At 42.2% G+C, this 22,338-nt stretch overlaps 2 protein-coding genes across 2 annotated transcripts in view; one reads left to right on the top strand and one right to left on the bottom strand.

The window, feature by feature from the left end:
• Positions 1-1,871: 1,871 nt before the first annotated feature.
• The window catches only part of wdfy4 (WDFY family member 4), a 38,347-nt gene continuing 17,880 nt past the window's right edge, over positions 1,872-22,338 (bottom strand). Inside the window, exons 36-64 of the mRNA XM_083987844.1 lie at positions 22,141-22,267; positions 21,896-22,047; positions 21,018-21,256; positions 20,810-20,931; positions 20,495-20,680; positions 20,291-20,400; positions 17,805-17,882; positions 17,488-17,679; positions 17,323-17,395; positions 16,989-17,203; positions 15,244-15,392; positions 15,023-15,137; positions 14,699-14,784; positions 14,544-14,606; positions 11,087-11,129; positions 10,778-10,897; positions 10,502-10,625; positions 10,302-10,411; positions 9,026-9,176; positions 8,234-8,325; positions 6,805-7,014; positions 6,581-6,701; positions 5,002-5,159; positions 4,477-4,635; positions 4,187-4,366; positions 3,773-3,955; positions 3,185-3,272; positions 2,376-2,505; positions 1,872-2,212 (exon numbers count right to left, since the gene is read on the bottom strand). Coding sequence (XP_083843970.1) covers positions 2,149-2,212; positions 2,376-2,505; positions 3,185-3,272; positions 3,773-3,955; positions 4,187-4,366; positions 4,477-4,635; positions 5,002-5,159; positions 6,581-6,701; positions 6,805-7,014; positions 8,234-8,325; positions 9,026-9,176; positions 10,302-10,411; positions 10,502-10,625; positions 10,778-10,897; positions 11,087-11,129; positions 14,544-14,606; positions 14,699-14,784; positions 15,023-15,137; positions 15,244-15,392; positions 16,989-17,203; positions 17,323-17,395; positions 17,488-17,679; positions 17,805-17,882; positions 20,291-20,400; positions 20,495-20,680; positions 20,810-20,931; positions 21,018-21,256; positions 21,896-22,047; positions 22,141-22,267 — 3,840 coding nt within the window. The 3' untranslated portion in view covers positions 1,872-2,148. The remainder of the gene's footprint in view (positions 2,213-2,375; positions 2,506-3,184; positions 3,273-3,772; positions 3,956-4,186; positions 4,367-4,476; positions 4,636-5,001; positions 5,160-6,580; positions 6,702-6,804; positions 7,015-8,233; positions 8,326-9,025; positions 9,177-10,301; positions 10,412-10,501; positions 10,626-10,777; positions 10,898-11,086; positions 11,130-14,543; positions 14,607-14,698; positions 14,785-15,022; positions 15,138-15,243; positions 15,393-16,988; positions 17,204-17,322; positions 17,396-17,487; positions 17,680-17,804; positions 17,883-20,290; positions 20,401-20,494; positions 20,681-20,809; positions 20,932-21,017; positions 21,257-21,895; positions 22,048-22,140; positions 22,268-22,338) is intronic.
• lrrc18a (leucine rich repeat containing 18a) lies at positions 13,523-14,335 on the top strand (the record flags this gene model as incomplete). Its single annotated transcript, XM_083987843.1, has 1 exon — positions 13,523-14,335. One exon carries the CDS (start codon positions 13,523-13,525, stop codon positions 14,333-14,335), a length of 813 nt encoding a protein of 270 aa, XP_083843969.1.

Below are 22,338 nucleotides of genomic sequence, written 5' to 3'. Positions count from 1 at the left end.
AACCATTTTTGGTCTGTGGCTGAACGTTAGATGAGAAGACCTCACAGTATCTGTCTGATAAATGTAAGGTTACACCCAGCAGTCATTAGCTTAGCTTAGCATAAATACTGAAAACAGAGGAAAGCGACTGCCTGGCTCCAACTGCCACATCTAAAGCTCACTAATGAAAACATTATGTCTCTTTCATTTGATCCATATAAAAATAAAGGAGTATGTTTGGGACAAATTTCAACAGCTCAAACATAAACGGTAAATATGAAATCTGGGAAGCATCAGGCATTACGCTCAAGTACCCAGGAAAGGTGAAGGGTGTAGGCCATTTTGTGAAGGTCAGTGAGTGGGAAAAAAATGGGATGAAGATAAAGGTGCACAAAGAGCGAGAATGATGCACATCCACACCCATCTCTGTGAGTGGGAGAGATGGAGAGAGAGACCATCATCCCCCACAGTTCAGACTCACTGACTAGGATGAACCCGCTAATGACTACATTTATTCAAATTAGACTAATTGTAATCATGGTTAATAATTAGCTTTACAGTGCATTATAATTGGGTTAGGCTACAAGATGGTTCTGCCTAGGTGCAATAATTTATTTGATTTAATTATTCTGAGGAACCCAATGGTTTGACATTTCATATCATAAAACCAGCGGTGTAGAGAGAATGGAGATGGCCGTTGTCTTTAGAGAAGGTCATTGCTCGCTCTCTGGGAAAATTATGAGGACTATTTTCCACTCTATTAAGCTACTCCACTTAGCACAATTAGCCACACACACAAAGGTTAAAGAGAGAGACCCCTTTCTTTATGATAGAGAACAGTGGTGCATGTGCATGAGGGAGCAAGCGAGACGCAGAAAGAGAGCGAGCCTCAATAATCTCGACGATCTAACATCGTTTAAAATGGTGAGTTATTTATTGGGACATTAGTGCACTGATGTGGTGAGTGTCAGCGCTGTAGTTTTCCACTGAAAGATGAAGATCAACGTTTAGAAGATCTCAAATCGTCCCTCTTCAAATGGGTCAGATTTACCCGAGAGTGTGTTGTCGAGGCCCTGAAGTGTTTACAAAGGCTGAGCAGAGTGATGTGGCTAAAAAGGCACATCTGTCCTTGATTCGCTATAAAATGCAAACAAAAAGCTGTGACAGGCAGAAAGGATATCCCAACAAGACCTAAACACATTCGACATCGCCCGCAACACACACATACATACTGCACAGTAAACTTGTGGAGGATAATGGTACATGAAGATTTAAAAAAAGAAAAAGAGCCAAATGTTCATAAATGCTACATTGCAAAGCAAATTAAAAACATGTGCGAAACAACAAAGAGAGTCCAGGAAATTATTCACGACTAACTAAACATCCTGAATTGTTCATACCACAAACATTTACCAAAGCAAAACACTACAACTTCATAGCGTAAGAAACTTTGACATGTGTGCAGTGAGTTTTCATAGGACTGGACGCTTGATGTGCAATTCGTGAGAAAAGGAACTGCTCCAGTTCTACGATACTAATAGAAAGCTGCAGTTTTCAGCGAACCCCGTCTGAGCCTGAACGCGCTTGTTCATCGTTCACAAAATTCCTGTTGCTTTCAGTTTAAAGCTGCCCAGTTCAATCACAGGCTTCTGCTGTGGTCTCCAGTTTGCTCTGCCGAAGCCCTGCAGCTAACTTATTCTTAAGAAATACTGTGTGGTGAGTGTTTTCAATTGTTTCTGTCATCCAAATCACTGAGCAGTTCTGAAGAATGTGACCTTTCAGTTTGACCTGAATAAATCCAAGATGAAGTCAAATAAAATGAATTAATTAAAGTCATCATCAAAATAAGACACACATGAGAAGAGTTAGACAAATGGCCATGAATAGTTTTATTCAAATTTGTTCAAAGTCAGTATTTACACAGAACAAAAAGAGAATTAAATAATAAAGTACGGTAAAATATTGTCAGAGACTTGAATATATCAAATACTGTAACACTGTTATCCCTGAATGCACACACAAGAAAGCCAATACACAGCAGCTCTCGTTCACAGCAGGTGTCGGACCTGAGACACTAATGAATTTCCTGTGTCAGTCTCTCTCTGAGAGGACAGAGGGGGTGTGGAAATGGGGGCTGGAGGGGCGATACTGCTCAAATATTGCCACCTCTCACTCACAGGTCCATGTGAAAACTCTTCCCCAGGCATCGCCTGCCAACAGAGTAGCGTGGCTCCTACACAGGAGAGAGTAATGCAAATGAATTCTGTTGTACAGCATGCAATAACACAATACCCATGATGCCGAGTGTGGAAGACAGAGTTGGAGATCATTCAGATCATTCAGATCATTTACACTGAGCTCCTGATGTGTACGGTGTATTCATGTATTTACTGTACCTGGACATGGCCAGAGCTGTGATGGCGGGATTATTCTTGAAGCGGCGTTGCGACACGGCCTGACTTCTGTTCAGCTCCTGACACAACACCAGATGTCTCTTCCAGCTTTTAACCTGGCATGAGCCGCTCACTGTGGATACATCACGAGAATACATCAGCCCCTACTTATTGCTGAATCACAGGGCAGGTGTCCACGCCGTCAATAACTCTGACCCAGCGGTCCTCTCTCACAAAGAAAAAAACAAAAAGTGCCTCTTCTTTAACACTGTGTTTATCTGCGGTCAGCGGGCTGTTAAAGGGATAAAAATCCCTCAAATATAAATGTTTCAGTGTTACGTAAAGACTTGTCTCAATGTAATTTGCAAAGCATAATACTCCTATGAGGTGACACGAGGCTGTAACCAATGTATGCCAAATTGGATCTGGGTATTATTGCTTTCTAAATTATACACGCACACACACGTCAGCAGAATTACTCATCAGTGTTTACTGCCTCTATGTTTAATAACTTTATAACAACATAATTCCAGCTAGCCCTAACGCTAGTGAGGGATGGGGTAGGCATTATAATCTCTCATCTGGAAATCACGCTGTCTAGCTCTGAGATGAGCGGTTAAAAAATAATCATCTCGCACTTCAGGATTTATCTAATTAGTAAATGATGGTTCTCTTTTTGAGACATGAAACTCCGTCAGCGGCTGCATCGTAGTCACTCTCGCAGTTATGCTACTGTCAGCCACTCCCATTATCTGTGTTGTTATAAATGCAGCACCTACATGCATATCCGATCCTACTGCCAGTAACATTACCGTCTCTCTCTGTTCGGTCTTGCCCTGGGGACACAGGCTCTTCTGGAGGGCCAGGTAATTGTGTTCTGGTGTACTCTGTCTTCCATATCTGTATGAGAGACACATAACGAGTAGCAAAATCAGACATAATTCAACATAATAACAAAACACACTCACATACGCACCAGCACGCGCACACGCCCCATAACTCAAGGTAATAATAAAGTAATAATACCGTTTGTGTGTGTGTTGTGCATGTGGCATGGACACCCACTCCCAAGTGAAGCCTAATTTAGAGTTTACTGCTTTGATTGCAGAGAGGCATCATAGGTTTATATTAATCCTAAGCATAAACGGTTACACACACACACACACTGCATATGCTCTTATTAATACACCGATGGACATCCAAGCTGCTATCTGCAAAGCTAATGCTAAAGTAGTGACTACACAGACCAACCTCTCATACTGTACCTACAGTACTACTCCTTATCTACCATTTCCTGACAAGTGAATTTCCCATCGGGATGAATAAAGTTATTCTTATTCTCATTCCTCTTACAAAGAGCTGCAGACAGTGACTTTAAAGACAGTGTGTAAATAAATCACCTGTATGATGCCATCTGCACAGCCAGTGATGATGACGTTCCTGGAGTCCCACTCGTGTCGCTGTGTGAAGCTCACACACAGGATGTCTGCCCGAGGTCCACAGGAAGTGTTGGTGCAAGTCAACAGCTGACCCTTCATGGTCCACAGGTAGAGCAGAGGTCCCGCACATGACGCAATCTCGCCCTTAAAAAAAGCAACACTGAGATGACACCCGTGTGCGTACAGACATGCACGGAGATGCACAAAAAAACACAAAGAGGATGCGCATGCTGTCAACAATAAGAATCCTCCCTTCCTCACGCTGTCAGCCGAGTGAACTCCGTGCCAAAACTTACACAGAACAAATGAAAAAGGGAGGAGAGAGGTTTTGAGAGGAGCGTAGGTAGAGAGGGTGATCTGAGGAGGTTGACTTACAGTGAGGTCATTGATAGCCAGCGCAGAGATGCCCGTTGTGTGTCCTGCTAACTGGGTGATGTAGCTTAGCTCCTCCATGTCCCACAGGATACAAGTGAGGTCACGGGAGCCACTTACGATCAGGCTGTGGACCTCCGACACCACCAGACATGTGACTGAGTCTGTGTGACCGTATAACGGCTGGGAGGAAAAAAAGGGTCAGTGTCATTCTCAGTGTGTGTGTCTGCTGATATACACTCTAGATGTTACTATTAAACCTCTGGAGCAAACAAACACATAGACAAACTGACCTGTCTGAGTTTCATGTGAGAGAGTTTGTCCTTGTTGACTGCGACATCCCACACACACACCACAGAGCTGGTTCCTGCGGTGATGATGGTTGTCTGGTTTGGACACGCTGCGCACAGTGTTGCTCCCCAGTTGCACAAACTCTCACACACAGCAAAGGTCTAGAGGTGGACATACGCAGGCAGACAATCATTATGTATTTTTGTGTTACGTTAATAAGTTGATGGATATGGTACTGATTAGCTGCGGGTGTCTGTGAGCTGCTTCACATGCATGTGATTAAATTGGGTTAAATTCTGAGCACTAATTGATAAAAGGGAATAAAAGTTGTAGAAATTTAAATGTGATCAATCCATCAATACAATTCAATTTAAAAACAAGTCAGTGCTTTGTGGCTGTGTGTTGTGCGCCTTCACAAGACTTGCAATCGTCTCATTTCAATTTGATTCATGGATCCGGCTGGACCTGGAGGGTTGTGGGAAATTGAATGTAAAATTAAACTACTGTATAACCTCACACACACATACCTTCTCTGTGGTATAGTTTCCGAAGGCACAGCTGTTGTCTGGGAAACCCCAGCTGAAGAAGCAGGTCGTCAGGGGCGACAGGAGGAGCCGGTTTCTCTCCAGGACCAAGACCTCTTTTTCCAGACACAGTATTTGACCTACCGGGCCTCTCGGCAGCTCTGCAGAGCAGTTCACAGTGTTACTGAGTGTGGGGCACTGTGTATAAAAACTTTTGAAAGAAAGTGAGGTGTGCTTTTTTTTTCAAAGAAAATTGTCAGTGAAACAATATGCACCCATATAAAAGGTAATGGTGACCTCATTCTGCCTTTTGTGGAACCTGAATAAACTTGCCTGACCAAATAAAGGTAATGGCTGTTCAGAAACATCATATTAAAGAGTTTGGTAGCTCAGTAAACTTGTAAAGAATTTCATTAAATTGACCGCAGAAAAGTGGGCAATTAAAACAGCTATTCCCCGGTTAGAAAAAGCTGAGCAAGACTCTGTTCTATGGGGACACCAGCATCCTGGATAGTGTGAGTTGTATGGGCGTGCACGTCTGCGTGTGTGTGTGCCTCTGTGGGTGAGGCAGTGAGAGAGTGGCTGTAATTGTGCCTGTAATTGACCTGTACATGCAGGAACAGGCAGAAATCATTATATATCCTTTCACCAGTTCAGCTTCTAAAATCCCCAGAAAGAACTCGTGTCTGCATTAGTCTTAGCGTTCCTCCTCCTATTCATCTCTATCTGCTTATTGATCAGATCAGACACTCTAAGATTTAATATGAAATGTAATATGCAGGAATCTCTCCCTGAGCATTCACAGATTCATCTCCTCTCCCTCAGTGGGCCTGTAGGGATATTCAGATTATTAAGTAGGGCTCAGCGGAAGAGTCATCTCCATATTGTAGCTCTAACAGATAGCTCCTTCTTCCCTTCCATAGTGTAAATTAATCTATGGATATCCTCGCTCCGTTTCAATGATTCCCTTGAGACCTGGGCGCATCTTGTATATAATAATTGACATCAAATGGTGTGAAATAAAATAAAGATAGAACAATACACAATAATGCCAAATGTAGATGACTATAATTGATTGAATTTAGTTTACTCAGCAGAAAAGGGCTTCGTTGATTCACTTTATTGGAAATGCACGTTGTTTATGAGGTTATATTATAATACTGTAATTTCAGGCCTTCATTTAAAGGAATAGTTTGACATTTTGGCTGAGAGTTTACTAAATATGAAGCTTAAACCAGCAGCTAATAGCTTAGCTTAGCATAGCATAAAGACTGGAAAGAGGAAAACAGATGGCTGGGAAAAATATATATCAGGATTTATATATTTGAATACCATCACCACCTCTAAAACTAAGTATATACTGTATGTTCAATATTGTGTGGAAGCCTGGTGTAAAACCAGGCTTTAAAGGTGCACCCCTTGGTAAAGCTGCCCCCCCCCCCCATTCCCAGCCTATGTACTGTAGTAAGATAAATTAATTGACTACAGGCTGAAGCTTCATATAAAGTGAACAGAAATGAGAGTGATATCAGCTCCTTTATGATTAAGATAGGCACAGTGTTTTTATACGAGCTGTCTGTACCTCTGAATGGCGCTGCTGTGGTCTTCAGTTTATCCAGTTTGAAGAAAAATGGAGTTGGATGTGTTGGTGAAGATCCCTCTTTCTTGGAGCTACTGCGTGGTGGATGTGGTTTGGTGAAGAGCTATGGAAAAGAAGCACATGATTCACAATGAAGATTAATTTTTTTTTAAATGCATGGAAGTCATGTTCTTTTTTGGCTTCCCCAACATCGATTTTCTTTTTACCTGTTTGGGAACCTGGCCAAAGTTGCTGACGTATCCAAAGATTGTGCTTCTTATCAAGGGGTCCTTCGTATTCTGCCAACCTCTTTGGGCGTAGAAATAAGGATGGAAGGTGTTGACACTTTCTATGGCAGCTGGACCTTGTTGCCGACATCCGAAAATGAGGTCAATCCACAGGTGGAGGTGGGAGCTCACATAGTCACTTTCCAAGGCCTATGGCAAACAGTGAAGGAGAATGTTGCACAAAGACCACTTAGTCAAGAACCATTACAAAACTACTATGCTGTGTTATGCAGCAGTGCAATGAAGCAATACAGTGGTATGCAGTGACCATTGTTATTACAGTGAGACCAAAACCATCAGTCAAACTCTTAATGAGAGTTTAGAAATATATAAAAAAAAACTTACAACAGAATGCACAACCAATCAAATTATTCAGGTACTGTATGTTTTCTTCTAAAAGTCAATTTAGAGGTTTGAAACAGCAGGAGGCTGTGTTATGAGCATATCTTCATGTAAGAATTAAAGAATGATTTCAGTAGAATTACCGAGAGATTGGCTTTGAAGAGTTAATAAGGAAAAGTGGGCATTATGACCAGCCACATCCTGCACCCATTCTTAATAAACCCATCCTGGAATAACCGAAAACTATAAAATAAATAAATAAATAAAAAAAAAACATAAGAATGATATATTCTCCTGAGTTAATTTGTCTATGAAAGAAAAAAACAATCTTCTAAAGTCACTAATTTTATGAGAATGCTGGGCAATATGAGTAGTTCAGTAGATTACAGAGTGATAACCATCACAGTTGCCCCAGGAATGGAAAAGGGGAGGGTCACACTCTGAAGAAATCCGACCAACAGAGAAGAAAAGAGCAGAGTTATACAATAACCCCACACAGGGAAGGAGAAGAAATAGCTGAGAAAAGAGAGAGAATATTCAGCCCATAAACAGCTGGCAGAAGTAATGGCATTATGAAAAATAGCGTCTTGTGCCTGCTCTGAATAGTGTTAAATAGGCCTGTTGTCCTTCAACGTCTGTCATCTCAACTTCTTTCCCTTTCCATGAAATTTCTTGATAAGAAAAACAACTGCTCCTTATATTTGAAAACAGTCAGTGCTAAAAGAATTTAACTGACCCAAACTCGGAGAGACAAGATGGCCTTTAGAGAATACAATGAATTCAACAGTGGCTGCTGTGAATAAGATCTGTCTCTTATACTGTGGCAGAAAGAATGGAGACAAATGGCAGCGGCCGGCAGTGTTACAGTAGATACTTGTTTTATATACTAAAACAGTGCATTTTCTGTGTACATAACATCAGCTAGTATTGACAAACATTATTAGGTCTTATGGGAAAGCTCCACGTATCTAACAGGCCAGACTGGCCAATTGTAATGGACAGGCGTGTAAGGTCGGGGGTCACCCACCTCTCGATGGACTCTAATGAACTCCTGGGGGTCACCTTTCGCCCAAGGAGGCAGCTCCACATCTCCCAGAGCTGTACCATCCTCCATACAACCTATAGAGATACAGACATTAGGATCATACAGCAGTCTGGGTCACATAACATCACATCACTCTGTCCTCCTGTCAAGGAGTTTAAAGAAACCATTTTTTATGCCTTTACAGGATTAGGCTAGTGATACTTCTTTTAAGACCAAACCCAAAATAAATTGTAAGAAAAAGTATAGGCTGTGAAATCCAAAACAAATATATCTCATTTCCCTGCGGCACACACCTCCACTGTTGTCCAAAAACTATTAAAAACACATCAGTGACCCACATGGTTGGAATAGGTGATATGTTTCCTCATTACAATGAACATGCACACTGTAGTTTATTTTATCATTATTATTGTTTTTTTTTCAGTCCCAAATACAATATCCTGCTGCTGTAAATGGTCATTGGACCATCTCTTAATATGAAAATAATGAAAATAGTCAACAACTTCACTGTTCACTCTTATACTATGCGAGTAACACTTTCTAAAAACTACAGCGTCCAGCTCAGAATGGGCTCGGGGCTGAAACCCACAGACAAGGTAAGAAAGTCAGACCACTGCACTGGCAACTGACAATAAGAAAAACATAGACTAATGCTCACCTAATCCTTTGAGCGCATATCTAATACCACCGTGTGTACAAAGCAAATATCTTAACAGGAAATTCATATTTTCAGTCATTCATTTAAATACACTGAGGAGGATTTTTGAGCCTGACCCAGCTGGATGTGGTTAGAGTTGAGCAGGAAGTCGGACAGGTAGAAGAACTCTGGGATCAGCTCTCTGACATCGCTCATGTTGTCTCCGGAGGCCGACTCCCACTCCTTCTTTACACTGTGAAACATCCGCTCCGGGATATCAAACCCTCCCTGTGGGGGAGACGAGCCACAACACTGTTAGATCCCCAGAACACTGTTGAACTAAACTTTGCAACAGGCATATTAATAAAGCAGTCTGCCCGACACAGAGTAGTGAACTATATTTTCTCCTTCTTCATTGTATTATGTAAGAAGGAAATATTTTCTACTATTTGAAGAAAGCTTTTCATCTTTCTGTAAAATTCCATAATCTATAATGGAAATCTCATGAGAGGGAATGTAATTTAGAGTAAAACAATTACCTCAATGAATGAAAATAGCATATATACTGGTAAACTCAGTTAGAGATGTAAATTCAGTTATGGATATTACTACACGCCCGTTACACGCTTCAGAAGACAAAAAGGCACTGTAATTTACCAGACTACCATTTTTATTGCTTTATTCTGACTATCAAATGCATGCCTTTTCATTCTAATCAATTGGAAGCTGCGCCGTAAATTGGCAACATCTGTGGCTATTTGCATTGGCTTCTTTAAGATGTTTTCTGTAATTATTTGCATATATATTGAAATCTCCCTATAATCTGCTTTCATACCAAAAGCAGCACTGAAACAGGGTCTGGCGTGTTGAAAATAGCTCATTTTAGAGTCATATTATTAGCAAGATTATGTTAGAAAATAAAAAATGACAAAGTGATGAATGTCAATGGGCATCTGGAGCACTGAGGGGCCGGTGTGTTACTGAGCAGACTGATATGCTTCCATTTCCTCGAGACAAATCCTACAGTGATCAGCAGTGATTATATTCAGAAAGTGATCTGCAACACACCTTTACATCTATATGTCATACATTTATCGCTTAATGTGTCTCTGTGTATATTTGTATTCATGTGTAAGAGTATCAAGGGCTTCAGTCAAAAAACAATTGCACTACGTTGCTGTATTCAAAGTTTCAGAATCACATCATCCTGTCTCTCAGTAAACTTATTTTAATTTTAGCATACTGTACATTTAAATATTACACACCTGACCCATTACGGGGAGATCCAATGGGTGTGCTAAACCACAGCATTTCATATACTACTACATTGTTGTTTTAAGGAGATAAAACTGACTGTGAATTGTGACTTTAGTCTGGGTGTATTTGTGTATTTCCTGGTGTATAATGCATCACCTGCAGGGCCTGGAAGGTTTGTGAAAACGGGTCTATCCTGACAAGGAAGGAGGCAACGATGATGGCTGAGGAGTAGTGGGTACAGTAGTGGCATCGTGCCGACAAGTCTCCTACAGAGTGAAACATATTATATCAATAATTGAATAAAAAGTACCATACACAGAAAAGGTGAGGAGAATGAAGAGTGATAAGGCAGATACCTTCGCCCTCGCTGTTCTCCACTTCCTCATATCTCTGGATAAACATCTGCTTCCTTTTCTCCGTCTGAGCTCCCATTGGCTTTGACAGATCTCGGAAAGTCGCAGGATTTGACAGGTCAAGTGTCTATTGAAGACAAAGTATGATTGGATGAGAGAGCGGGGGGGATATGCATATGGTCCATATTTTACAATGGCTTGGTGTAACAAAGCTGCAGTTTCATTACCTCAGTGGCTGAACTATAATAAAAAGGTTATCTGCGTTGAGTGAGATCCTACCTCCGACTGGTAGTCAGCGAGGACCCAGGGGAACACGGGATACTGCATCAGGTCATTGTACGTCCTCCCAGCGAGCGTGTTCAGATGCATTAGGTACTCAAAGTTACTAATCTCCCCTCTCTAGAGCACAGACAAGAATAATATAAACAATGTCTTTAAAACACAGGAATACATTTATGAACACACCTGGAGCTGGATAAGTCCCGATGTTGATACTAATAAAGATTTTGGCATTCATTCATTCATTACTGATGTCACGCACACCTCAGACAAAACAAAATGGATGAGGCGTCATGTTTATTACATTACCTGCCATTTAACCAGAGCTGTCTTTTCAACCACAGGAGTCTTCCTGAAACACAATAAAAACAAATGCCTCAAATTAGCACCAGAGGTTGATCACTGAGCAGTGCCTACCAACACAAAGTTTTTTTTTCTTTCTTGCTTGCTCTGTTGCCTAGCAACCAGTGTTGAAATGTAACACAGCAGAATTGAGAAGCAGCAGAGTGGAGGTGAGTGAGCGATCCAGGAAACAGAAATTGTGTGTGTACACAGCTGTAGGAGCAGTTATGGGATCGAGGCGAGTTACAGTGTGTAGCATGAACAGTGAGGACGCAGCACACGGCGCCGTCTGTAGGCTCTGAGGAAACGTACTCTCAGTAACTCACTGGGACTTGTTGTGTGGCTGCTCTGCATCAGCAAAGTGGGCTAGTTTGAAGAGGAAGTCAATATTTTCCTCATACTGTAGTATGCTTTGATATACAGAGGTTAATTATTTCTGGTCAAACAGGAACAATAACTTTCTTTTAGATTTCTGTCACAGAACAGCTCGGTGATTTCCAAGTAAAATCAATGATTTCCTGCTTCATAGCTAAGACAAACATTAGTTTCTTCTCTAGCTGTCAATGTATTTTAATAGGCACCCATTCAAACTGAGGCAAATCATGCTTAAAAAGTTGCTCTTTAACAAACTGTTGAGTACAAAAAACGGTCATTCAAAATGCCTTGTTTTCAATGAATCTACCAGAGCATGTGTAACTACAGTGTAGCCAAACAAAACATCTGAATGACAATGTTGCTGAACATTTCATTAAGTATTTTACTTGTGGAACACCGAAATACCTATCTAAACTTGTTTCATCTAAGTTGGCAAAGCATTCGACTGCTCCTGAAATCTCTTTTCCCTCTGTGGGCCAGTAACATGGCAATAAAGTCCTGGCGCCAAGCACCCCAGTTGCTAAGTAACGCTATTAAACAAGCGGAACCTTCACTTGCTCTGTTTGGTGTGGGGAGGCTACGGAAATGTTGCTGCACACAAACGGTGCATTCCTGACCTTTACGCTTTAGACTCACCACCACATTTTGGGAGATAGCATTACCAGGTAATATTAATACAACTTCAACATGCTGACCGCACTGGAAATGTCATTTACAGGGGGGAAGAGGCTTTGAGCTGAATGGATGGTTCCCAGAAACTAAAGCTGTTGCTGTGTTTTAAAAAAAAACTGAAGACCACCTCATCACTTGATTGAGGCCGAATCAGAAACAAGAACACAAAATATGGTGAGTACATATTTTAATTTAATTATTTTAAAAAGATATTGAACAAGAATACAGTAAGACACCTTTGTCCAAGTAAATAGACCTGCTGTAAATGGGTTTAGAGAGCGAGAAGCTATTTGAAGTGTATCTAATTTCTGAGTCCAATAACTCCTCCTGTTGTCCAATAACTCCTGACCAAATTATTTTGTAAAACTACACTAAATCAATCATTGCATTTGGCCCAGTATGTGTTATCTAATTGCAGGCAATAATTTCATGCAATAGCTTCCTATAGGAGGTTATAATGGGAACAAGCACCAGTGGATAACCTCTCTCATCCTGAGGATGATGAATGAGGCGAGAGAGGGCCTTGGGGTGTAACACAGACACAAACAGACACACACCTTGCTCTTTTAGACAAGGAGGGGAGAAGAGCGAAGCCCTCATCGCACTCCCAACACTCCCTATCTATCATTTATCAAAGTCCAGATTTGAGTCTTCATGTACACACACACATGTACACACACACACGTACACTACAATAGTGTCTCCATGTCTGTCAATACACTTGCATGTGGATGACCTACACACACACACACACACACACACACACACACACACACACACACATATCTTCCTTCCCTGAAAAAAGCCAAACAGCTCAGTCAGTTGAATGGTGCGGGAGCATCAGCACTCATTTGTTTTTGCTGTATTATCCAGTGTCGCCTCTCTCCTATTGTTCCCCAGCATTAGCCTTAATTAGAGAGTCGTGCTCTTAAATACCCCCATGGGCAACACTGGGTGAGCATGCACTAGCGCAGACATAACACTGTGACACACACACACACACACACACACACACACACACACACACACACACACACACACACACACACACACACACACACACACCGCTCTGGCTCTCATTCCTCAGAGAGCATGCTTTCCCGACTGCCCTGGGCCATACATAAGCCTTGTATCTGAATAAATCACATCAGCTTTACACACGCATACTTACACGTAAACATACACACAACACATTTATTTGCTATAGCACTGTGTGGTTGTGTAGATTAGATGAATTATTGTAAATCAGCCTCTTGGGGGCAGCTATCACAAAAGTGAAATTGAGCAGAAATTTTAAACCGAACTCTGTGTGTGTATGTGTGTGTGTGTTTGTGTGTGTGTGTGTGCTGCAGTACCATGCCCAAAGGAAAGGGAGCCAAAGGGACAAAGGTGACCCTCAAAATTGCCAAAAAGGCAATCCGGATGACACTAGATGGACGGCGCAGACTCATCCTTAGCAACATGGGTATAACCACCTTCCCAAAGTGTATCCTCAAACTGGCCAACGTGGATGAAGTGGACCTCAGCCGTAACCTGATACAGAAACTCCCAGAGGACATTGGGGAATTCGCTTCACTCAGATGGCTAGATCTACACAGCAACAAGCTGGAGTCGGTGCCAGAGTCAATTGGCAACCTGGTGGGATTGACCCACCTCAACCTGTCTAACAACTGCCTCACCTCTGCGGGTCTACCCTCCTCACTGGGTTTCCTCACCAGTCTGAAGAGTCTCAATCTGGGGATGAACCAGCTGGACAGACTCCCTTCCTCTATGGCGGCTCTAGACAGTCTCCAAGAGTTAGGACTGTTTGACAACCTCTTCATCAACCAACCAGAGTTTCTGAAAGTCCTTCAAAACCTCACCAAGGTGAACATGAAACGAAACCCTATATCATATGTTCAGGGGGATGCTGAGGGGATTGAGGAAAAATCAAAACCAGAGGAAGATTTCTACCTGGTACATGAGAGCAACCTGTGTCGGACATGCCTTAAAAGGTGTAAAGTGCACATGGACTGGCTTAAGGGAGGAGAAAGGAGAGGAGGAGGATGTGACTTTTCCGAGGAGAAAAGGATAAGGTCTTACGCAGGACTGATAACGCCAAACTCAGGCGCTAAAATCGATCAGGACGTGTGGAGAATAAGAAAGGTGGAACACAAGACAATCAAATGACCAAAGAGCTGCTGACTTTGTCTGTCTTATTACAGAACAAATGGAGCCAATGTCATTTTTTTTATTATTATATGTGCATAGCCGTATGTCACAAAACTATTTTCTGATGTATTTTACATTTTAATGGATGAAATAAAAAAAGAGTGATTACATGTACCCGTCTTGAAATATTGATGCTGGTTGACTGTAATTAACTGATGACACTTACCTGGCATTAGCAATGACGTCAGCAACCCCTCTGCCTTTTAATGCTGGCACTGCCATGCACAATCTGCATTAAGGAGGAGGAAGGAATAAGGATCAGTCAGAATATAACTTTAAAAAATGAATAAGAAAAACACCTAGTCTGTGTTAATGTGGTACCTTTTATAAGCTGAGACATGGTCTTTATTCAGGAAAACCAGGAAGGCTGAGTGTCCATTTTTCATAAAGACCTCAATAGCATTGTCCTGATAGACACAGTGGCACAGTGGTAGTTACTCAGGTGCAATGAAATTGTGCAGTAGTTATTTTTTATGTCTCACATCCCTTTTAAACCAAGACAGAACATGAATGTTGTTAATCTTATTATTTCTTGATTAATGGAAAACAAGTTCAAAAGATACATTTTTTAAATCTAATGTGAATAATCTGCATATAAAATGCATGTTAATTCAAGGTATCTATGGGAATATTTGGATGTCTGACCTCCAAAAGGAAGCGCATGAAGCGGGCCTCCTTGATATCCTCGTAGAGCCAGCGTCTGCAGCGAGCTGATGGCAGATCCTTACTCAGCATGGTGGAAATGAAGGAATCCCTAACACTGGCAGAGAAAGAAATCAAGAATAACTCACTGTCCCAAGTGAGTTACTATGCTTATATGTTTTTCTGTGGCGGCACACAACTGTGCACACACATAGTATGTGTACCTGCTAGGATGGTGTTTCCTGCAGCAAACATCCCCAGAAGGACTGAGAGTGAATCCCTCACACAAGAGAAGGCTTTCGTTTCCGAGCAGCAGCACCCCCTCTGTCACTCTGAGGCCACTCGCCATCACTACACACATCTTAGCCTTTACCTACAGACAGACAGGGAGAGAGAGAGAGAGAGAGAGAGATACATTAAGCCTTATGTGTGAGGCAGAATACACATCGGCACGTTTCTCTCCCGGGACATGACATGGCAGCAACACAGGCACTTCAGGCTTTACTTGATTGATCATTTTAATCACATATTTTAATCATTATTAAAAAGACACAGTTGAACACTTCATTATCAGAGCTGATTGATGGGGAGGAGAACACCCGGCCCCTTTTTCAGCAGTGTGACTCTGTGTTTCATCCAGTGCCAAAGTGGACCCACATGCTGCTTTCAGCGCCAGTTGTAGCTAATGCTAACTGCATTGTGATAATGTGTGGCTAATTCTATTGTCTCCCCTCATTTCACAGTGAGTGTGTGCACCTGGCTGTCTCCCTGTGTTGGCCCTTCTGCAGACCCCCTGGGACACAGCGCCCAAAAACCATATGGGGCCCCAACCATACCCGCAGGCCCCCCACAATTTATACTAATCAAATCAGACTCCCTACCCCCAGACACGGAGTCACACACTTGGTGGAGGAGGAGGCCATGCCTGGCCATTATTAGGAGAATTAATCACTGCCACACACACAATAGGAAACCTGCTAAGTGATCAGAACCTCTTGTCTGAATGCACACATAGAGACATGCTATGATGGATAATATCGCTTGTCACATGAAAGCGTTTAAGAAGAGTCAAGGTGAGTGGGTCTAAGCCACATGGCACAGAAATCTTACATTAAGCTATATCGTGGTCAGATTTATGGCGGTTTCCATCTGTGTATATAAACTGGTGTCAGGCCTACTGACTCTAACAATAAATAGATTTCAGAAAAAAAATAGTTAAATTTGTTGTTATCAAAGATTAAATACATAACAATAAACTTGTTTCCTTATCGCCTTACTGTGCTCTGGACAGATACGCGTTATCAGTCTGAGGGTGATTTAGCTGATGATGGGAAGAAGGAGAGAAAAGGAGGACTTTTATTGACTGAGAGCCTAATGTCAGACCATTGATTTCTCCCCATACACATTACTGTCATAATCACACTATTGGCGCTGGCAAGCTAATTATGAGTGGGTCTCCCTTTGTGTGTAACTATATGTGTGTGTGTTAGTCCGTGTCTGTGTGTGTGTGCATTTTTCAGAGCTAATGACTGTGTTCATTTGACAGGAAGCTCAGCAGGACTCACACAATGAACCACTGCAAGACAACAGGACACACAAGCACACATCACACACTTACTAAGCGGATGTAAGACAGCTTGCATCACCTCCTACTGTTTTTATTAATACTTCTGTCAGAAACATTAAAAGCCGCGGCTGGTTGCCGGAGCGATGAGAGTCCCTGTCAACATGTGCTTTGGTTTCTAACTCACTGGAAGAATGAGAAGAGCTGAGCTGGGCCTCGACATTAAAACATTACACTAATGAGGAAAGATGAAATTCTGATAGCAGCGCTGGGCTATTGGAATCCCTCAGTCTACATCAGATAATTATGATTGTGAATATTAGTAGGGCGGCAAGGAGCGGTGCTTGTTTTTATGCATGTTGTTCTTCGCCCAGCACACTAACAAACCCTCCTGTGCTACAGTACCTCCTCTCCTGGGCGCAGCTCCTGCAGAATGATGCGGATGTCGGTGCAGTCTTGTGTGTGGGCGCAGGGTTCGGGGGTGGCGGGGTCAGGTGGACCCTCAGCCACAGCAGGTGTCTCATTTAGAGCTGGGAAGAAGGTCAGCCGGTCACAATCCTGTCCTCCCTCCTTTCCATCCTCTTTCGCCTCTGCAGCAACTTCACACAGAATCTTTGGCTCTGATTTAAAAAAAAAAAGCAAACGTTAGGTTTGTATCCAACACACACATTCTTGCAAATAAAGTAAATATTTTAAAAACTCAACAGGCAACACTGTTTTTTTTTGTTTTTTTTTAAACCTGTGTCATGTGTTTTATTTTTCCTCTCTTCAGACATGCCCCTCCTTAAACCCAGAGCCAGTGATCCAAGCACCTGTTGTAACAACATAGGACATTGTTAAAGGTTATACAGAGCAACATTTTGAAAAGCTGACTAAGACCTTGCTCTAAAATGAAAGACTATACCCGTCTGGATCGTCTCAGGGCCTTTCTGCGTATGCGTTTTCTGGTTCTGTTCGGTCCTTCGACAGCATCTTGCACCCAGTCTCGGGTAAGTACAACCCCTGGGCCAGGGCCGAACACAGCTCTCTCTCTCAACAGCTCGGCCTCCGCGTGCAGCCACTTGGAGCTCACTTGCTCCCACTCACTGGCTTGTAACTGCAACACAGACAAAGCACCGGGATGGAGGGCATAGATGACATAGAGATGTAATTATTACAGATCTAATTTTGATTTCTAACAACATTTATTTCAGTACATTCACGGTAACATTTCAGTCAAACCTGTAAGTGGTTTGTCCTCATATTCTCAAACATGCTGTGGCCTCTGTCTCGATGTGATTCCATGCAGGACAGAAACTCCTACAAAGAAAGAAGAGTAACCTGATGGGTGCAAATGAAAAGAGCGGGTTGCACAATCGCTCTTCCTCTAGCTCATATTGTACACACACAACACACATTATGTTCACAGAGATTGTATATTCATAATGGTATTGTTGTTTCCTCATGCAATTACAATGCATTCATACAATTACATCTGTTCTAAATTGCATTCACTGGGCAAAATAAGCTAGTGGCTACAGTGCTACAATAACCCTGTCTGGAAATGTAATCATTTGTTGGTGTGATCTGATTAACATAAACATTAATATCACTGAGCCACGCCACAGTCAAGGGCAAGGTAAGTGTGCATGCTCCTTCATTGTGTGTGTGCGCGTGTGTGCGATTGAATGTGTATGTGTCGATTAAAAGAGGAAAGGGGAAAAAAATAGAAAAACCCAAAACAGAGCCGTGTTGACACTGCAGGATGCTCATGTTCAGCAGACACACTGGGATCATATTCTGACTGTTAACTGCTTCATTAAGCCCATCATCACAGCAGTGCTCGCTGAGAGACTAGTGAAACAACATGTGTCCATCCTCACGGCTGACCCAGGAAAGCCATTTAATTGACTGAATGAACATTCAGTAACTCTTTATATCGAGTCTTATTTACAGATGTTAATTCTGCGTTTTTCTGTGTAACCTCATGAACGCAATAATTGATTTCAAGTACAATGAAAAGGAGACAACTACTTCTGTAATACAAGTGATGCAAAAAATGTGACAATTTCAGAATAAAGCCATGCATAAAAGTTGACAACAAACTTTGACAAGCCCTCTGGAGAATGAAAACAGTTTCTCTAAATGACTGACTGCCTATCCAAATGAGAAGTTGTGCAGAGAAAGAAATAAAGGAGTAATTTGAGGGGAGATTATAGAAATATTACAGACAGAAAAGAGAGTAATAATGAAGTTTGCAAACTAGAGCCGTGTTGTGACAGATAAACAGCAAGTCGGCGTCATCATCATCTCCTAATTTCATTCCTTCATTTGGACAAACATAAGTAATATATAGCATTAATTACCCCATTTAGCAGATAGGAACCTCATTGGCTTTTTAAATGTTGCATTAAATACATAACTCATCTCTTCCCTCTGCAATTAACATCAGAACATCACACTCATTTCCATTTTAATGACTTCCCAACAATACGCCACCTTTGATGATAAGGCAACATAATGTCAACTTCATTCTGGGCTGGCAGTGAATGTGTAATGAACTTAACGTGATCATTAGTGCTGTTAATTATCTTTCTAATATGAGGACACAGATATGATTATGGAAACTGCATTCGCTGATGAAATAAATCTCTAGAAGAATTGCACTGAAGCTTGACTGGGGACACAGTCTGCCTATCAGTCTCTATATTCTCATTCATTACCTACAGTAGGCTTTAAAATGATTTTTTTTGTTCACTAAAAGTAGATATCTGCAGCCCAGAAACTGTGCTCCGTGCTCTGTAGAAACGCATTCCTATGGATCCAGTGGCTGAAAAGAGACTCATCATAAGCTCATGACTTGCCAAATAAAGGTCATAAGTTGATGATCCGGAAATTAATTAATGACTCACTTGTTTCGTCATGAGGATGAATGGAAAGATGAGCAGACTGGCTGACCATTACTGAAGATTTGCATGTCATTTTTTTGAACACTCGCTGCTTGCTGCAACCTACTAAGAGCAAAGTGGTGCAAAACACACAGCAGAGAGGGAGCAGGCGACCGTCCCTCCCTCTTCTTCCCTACCTCTCAGACGGAAAAACAATTCATCACCCTCTCTGATAGCCTGTCAAAGACTGATATGATAAAGAATAACATCAAATGAATAATGTTTTCATCAGATTGGTACCTCTATAATTGCCAACCCGATTTCTGTGGGCAAGAGACGTGCACAAACAAGAACACACACACACTTTTGTGAGGCTGAGACAGACACACAGACGCGGTAATTTCATGCCTGTGTGCCTGAGTAATATGTCCCCGCTCCCTGCTCCAGATGGCTCAACGTCTTAAGCGTTGTGGGGGAACTAATGATGTGGGCCACGTGTTTCGGGGGGAAAAACAACAATAAACGCGTCTTTAACCTTCAGCAGCAAACAGTGTGTTGTAGTGAGTGTTCCCATGGATAGGCCTAACAGATATCAATTACTATGCCCACTCAGGGGCGATCAGCTGTGATAATCCAAATCCATTTAAAGAAATAATCAAACACCCCCACAGGGGTGGACGGCCCACAGCACAAACACTGCAGTGACTTTGGGATGAGTGTTTGGGTATAGCGCTCTGGGACACAGGGGCGCCTGAGAAAAGGTGACTCTACACTCCTCAAAGGGAGCAACCACCGGAAGTTCACACATCTCTGCACACACAGAATGAGCACTGTATTTACCTCTACTGTTACCGACTCTTTGCCATGTCTGCCCAATGCTGAGCGAACAGCACTGCTGATCATATCAAACTTCGTCTGGGAGCTGGTGGCCATCTTCTTCTTCTGAGACTCTGAGAAAGACAAACACAATTTAAATGTAAAGATTATGAACCTAACATTCAGATATCCTTTCCCCCTGCAGTTATCAGTAAAGTGAGAGCTCACCTCTGTGTAGCTGCCAGGCCTTCTGTGCCGTCTCCTCCCAGAGAGGGCTGATGTCAGCCATGCTCACTGCCCCTGTTGTGCGTGTTGCTGAGATCTCTATCTTATAGGTTTCCTCCAGCGTGTGTTGCCTCTCCATCATGACCTTTGACCAGCAGGCCTCGGCTAAGGACACTAGCTCTCTGTCATCTGAAACACATGCACACACACATTTGTTCTGACCCCTCTATTGACCCAGGAAGCCTCCACAGACTCCACACTCCATGGCAGGATTACAGGGTGAATATAAACAGACCCTCATGTCCTGGCCCTTCATACCTGTGGTACTGTCTGCTGTCTTGCTGAGGCATGCGGACTGTCCAGCTTTAGTAGCAAACAGGTGGAATGACCCTTTCCTCTTTTGCACTTTTTGCGTCACACATCCAAAACCTTGAGGGTAGCTAGAAAAAAAAAGTATGATTGTGTAAATTAAAAGTGAATCCTGGTTTGCATGGACGTGTGTGTGGGTTCTAGGTTTCTCTATTACCTGCCAGAGCGTATCAGCAACAGACAATGAAGAAGGCACATGATGAAGTTTGCGTTTGCGTTGTAAGTTGCCATGACAACGTCCCAGCGCTCCATCAAGGTCTGCATCGCCCTGGTGACCCTGTCCTTTTCCTCTTGGGAATGACGCGGTTGAGACAGGAAATAAAGCAGGACTTTATTGATGCACGAGTAGAGGGCCGACACCGTCTTCTCTTTCTGACTTTGGCCTTTCTCCAGAACCTGGGAATATACATCAGTAATCAGGTATTTTCACTAGATCTCTAGATTACTTTTAGGCTACTTTTAACTTTGATTTAGTGATTAACATAAATCTGTGATATATAGGTTCTTGCATTTTAAATGTTAGATTTATGATTTATGATGAATGGTGTGTCTCTATGGCCTTGGTGTTAACATTCATATTTTGTGATCGCATCACAAGTGGACAGCTTTAAGTATGTTAGTTGTTTTTAGGCAGTCTGACAATGTGTCAATGTGTTTGTGAGAGACAGCAAGGCACAAAGAAAATTGTAGAGCTGCACGGCTCTATAATCAAATAAAGTTTCAACAATTTGAAAAAGTTAAAATATTTTTGTTTCATTATGAAACAGCAGCAGAACTAATTAGACTGTAGAAGAGACCGTCAGCCCTTCAATGCAGCCCAGGACCCATTTGCATAGACATTGCTAAAAGAATTCAATCTCATCTTTCACACCAACTCAAATTGTGGTCTGAGTGATGAGATCTAAAATGTGTCCTCAATGCATCTCCAGTGTGTTCACGCCTGTACTTAGAGAGAAGAGTTGTCTACTTATGACTGGATCACCTGAGATGGGATGTTAAAACCAGGTCTGCACAGAGTCAATTTATTCTTCTCACCACCACAATCTGATCTGCGAGGAAGTTGATCAAACTCTCAGAGTCTCCCACAAATGTCCCACTGTAAAGCTTCTGCAGCAGAGTCTTACTGAAGAGCACCACGTTCTCCAGCAACGTGGCCATCATTTGTCCTTCAGGCCTCTCATTTGAGTCTAAGAGATACAGTCAAGTCATGAGTTCAGATGGGAGAATTTTCTGCCTTGACAGTCAGGCCGGAAGGAGGAAATCATGCGTGGAAACTCTACCTTGTGAGTTGAGATGAGTGTTGTTTTCTTCCTCATGGCTGAGCATGTGGATGATGTCCATCATCAGCTCCAGTAGCTCAGTGTGGAAAGTCTGCCTCTGTTCCAGCAATGCACCATCAGGAGAAAACTGCAATATGTATATAGTTTTTGTTAGAAAAGCTTATCCAATGCTGATTTGGAACTGAAGAACGACAAAAA

Source organism: Trachurus trachurus (genome assembly GCF_905171665.1).
Source record: "Trachurus trachurus genome assembly, chromosome: 15".
NCBI classification, from domain to species: Eukaryota; Metazoa; Chordata; class Actinopteri; order Carangiformes; family Carangidae; genus Trachurus; species Trachurus trachurus.
Note: the sequence above shows the minus strand (reverse complement) of the source record. Positions and strands in the feature narration are given on the sequence as shown.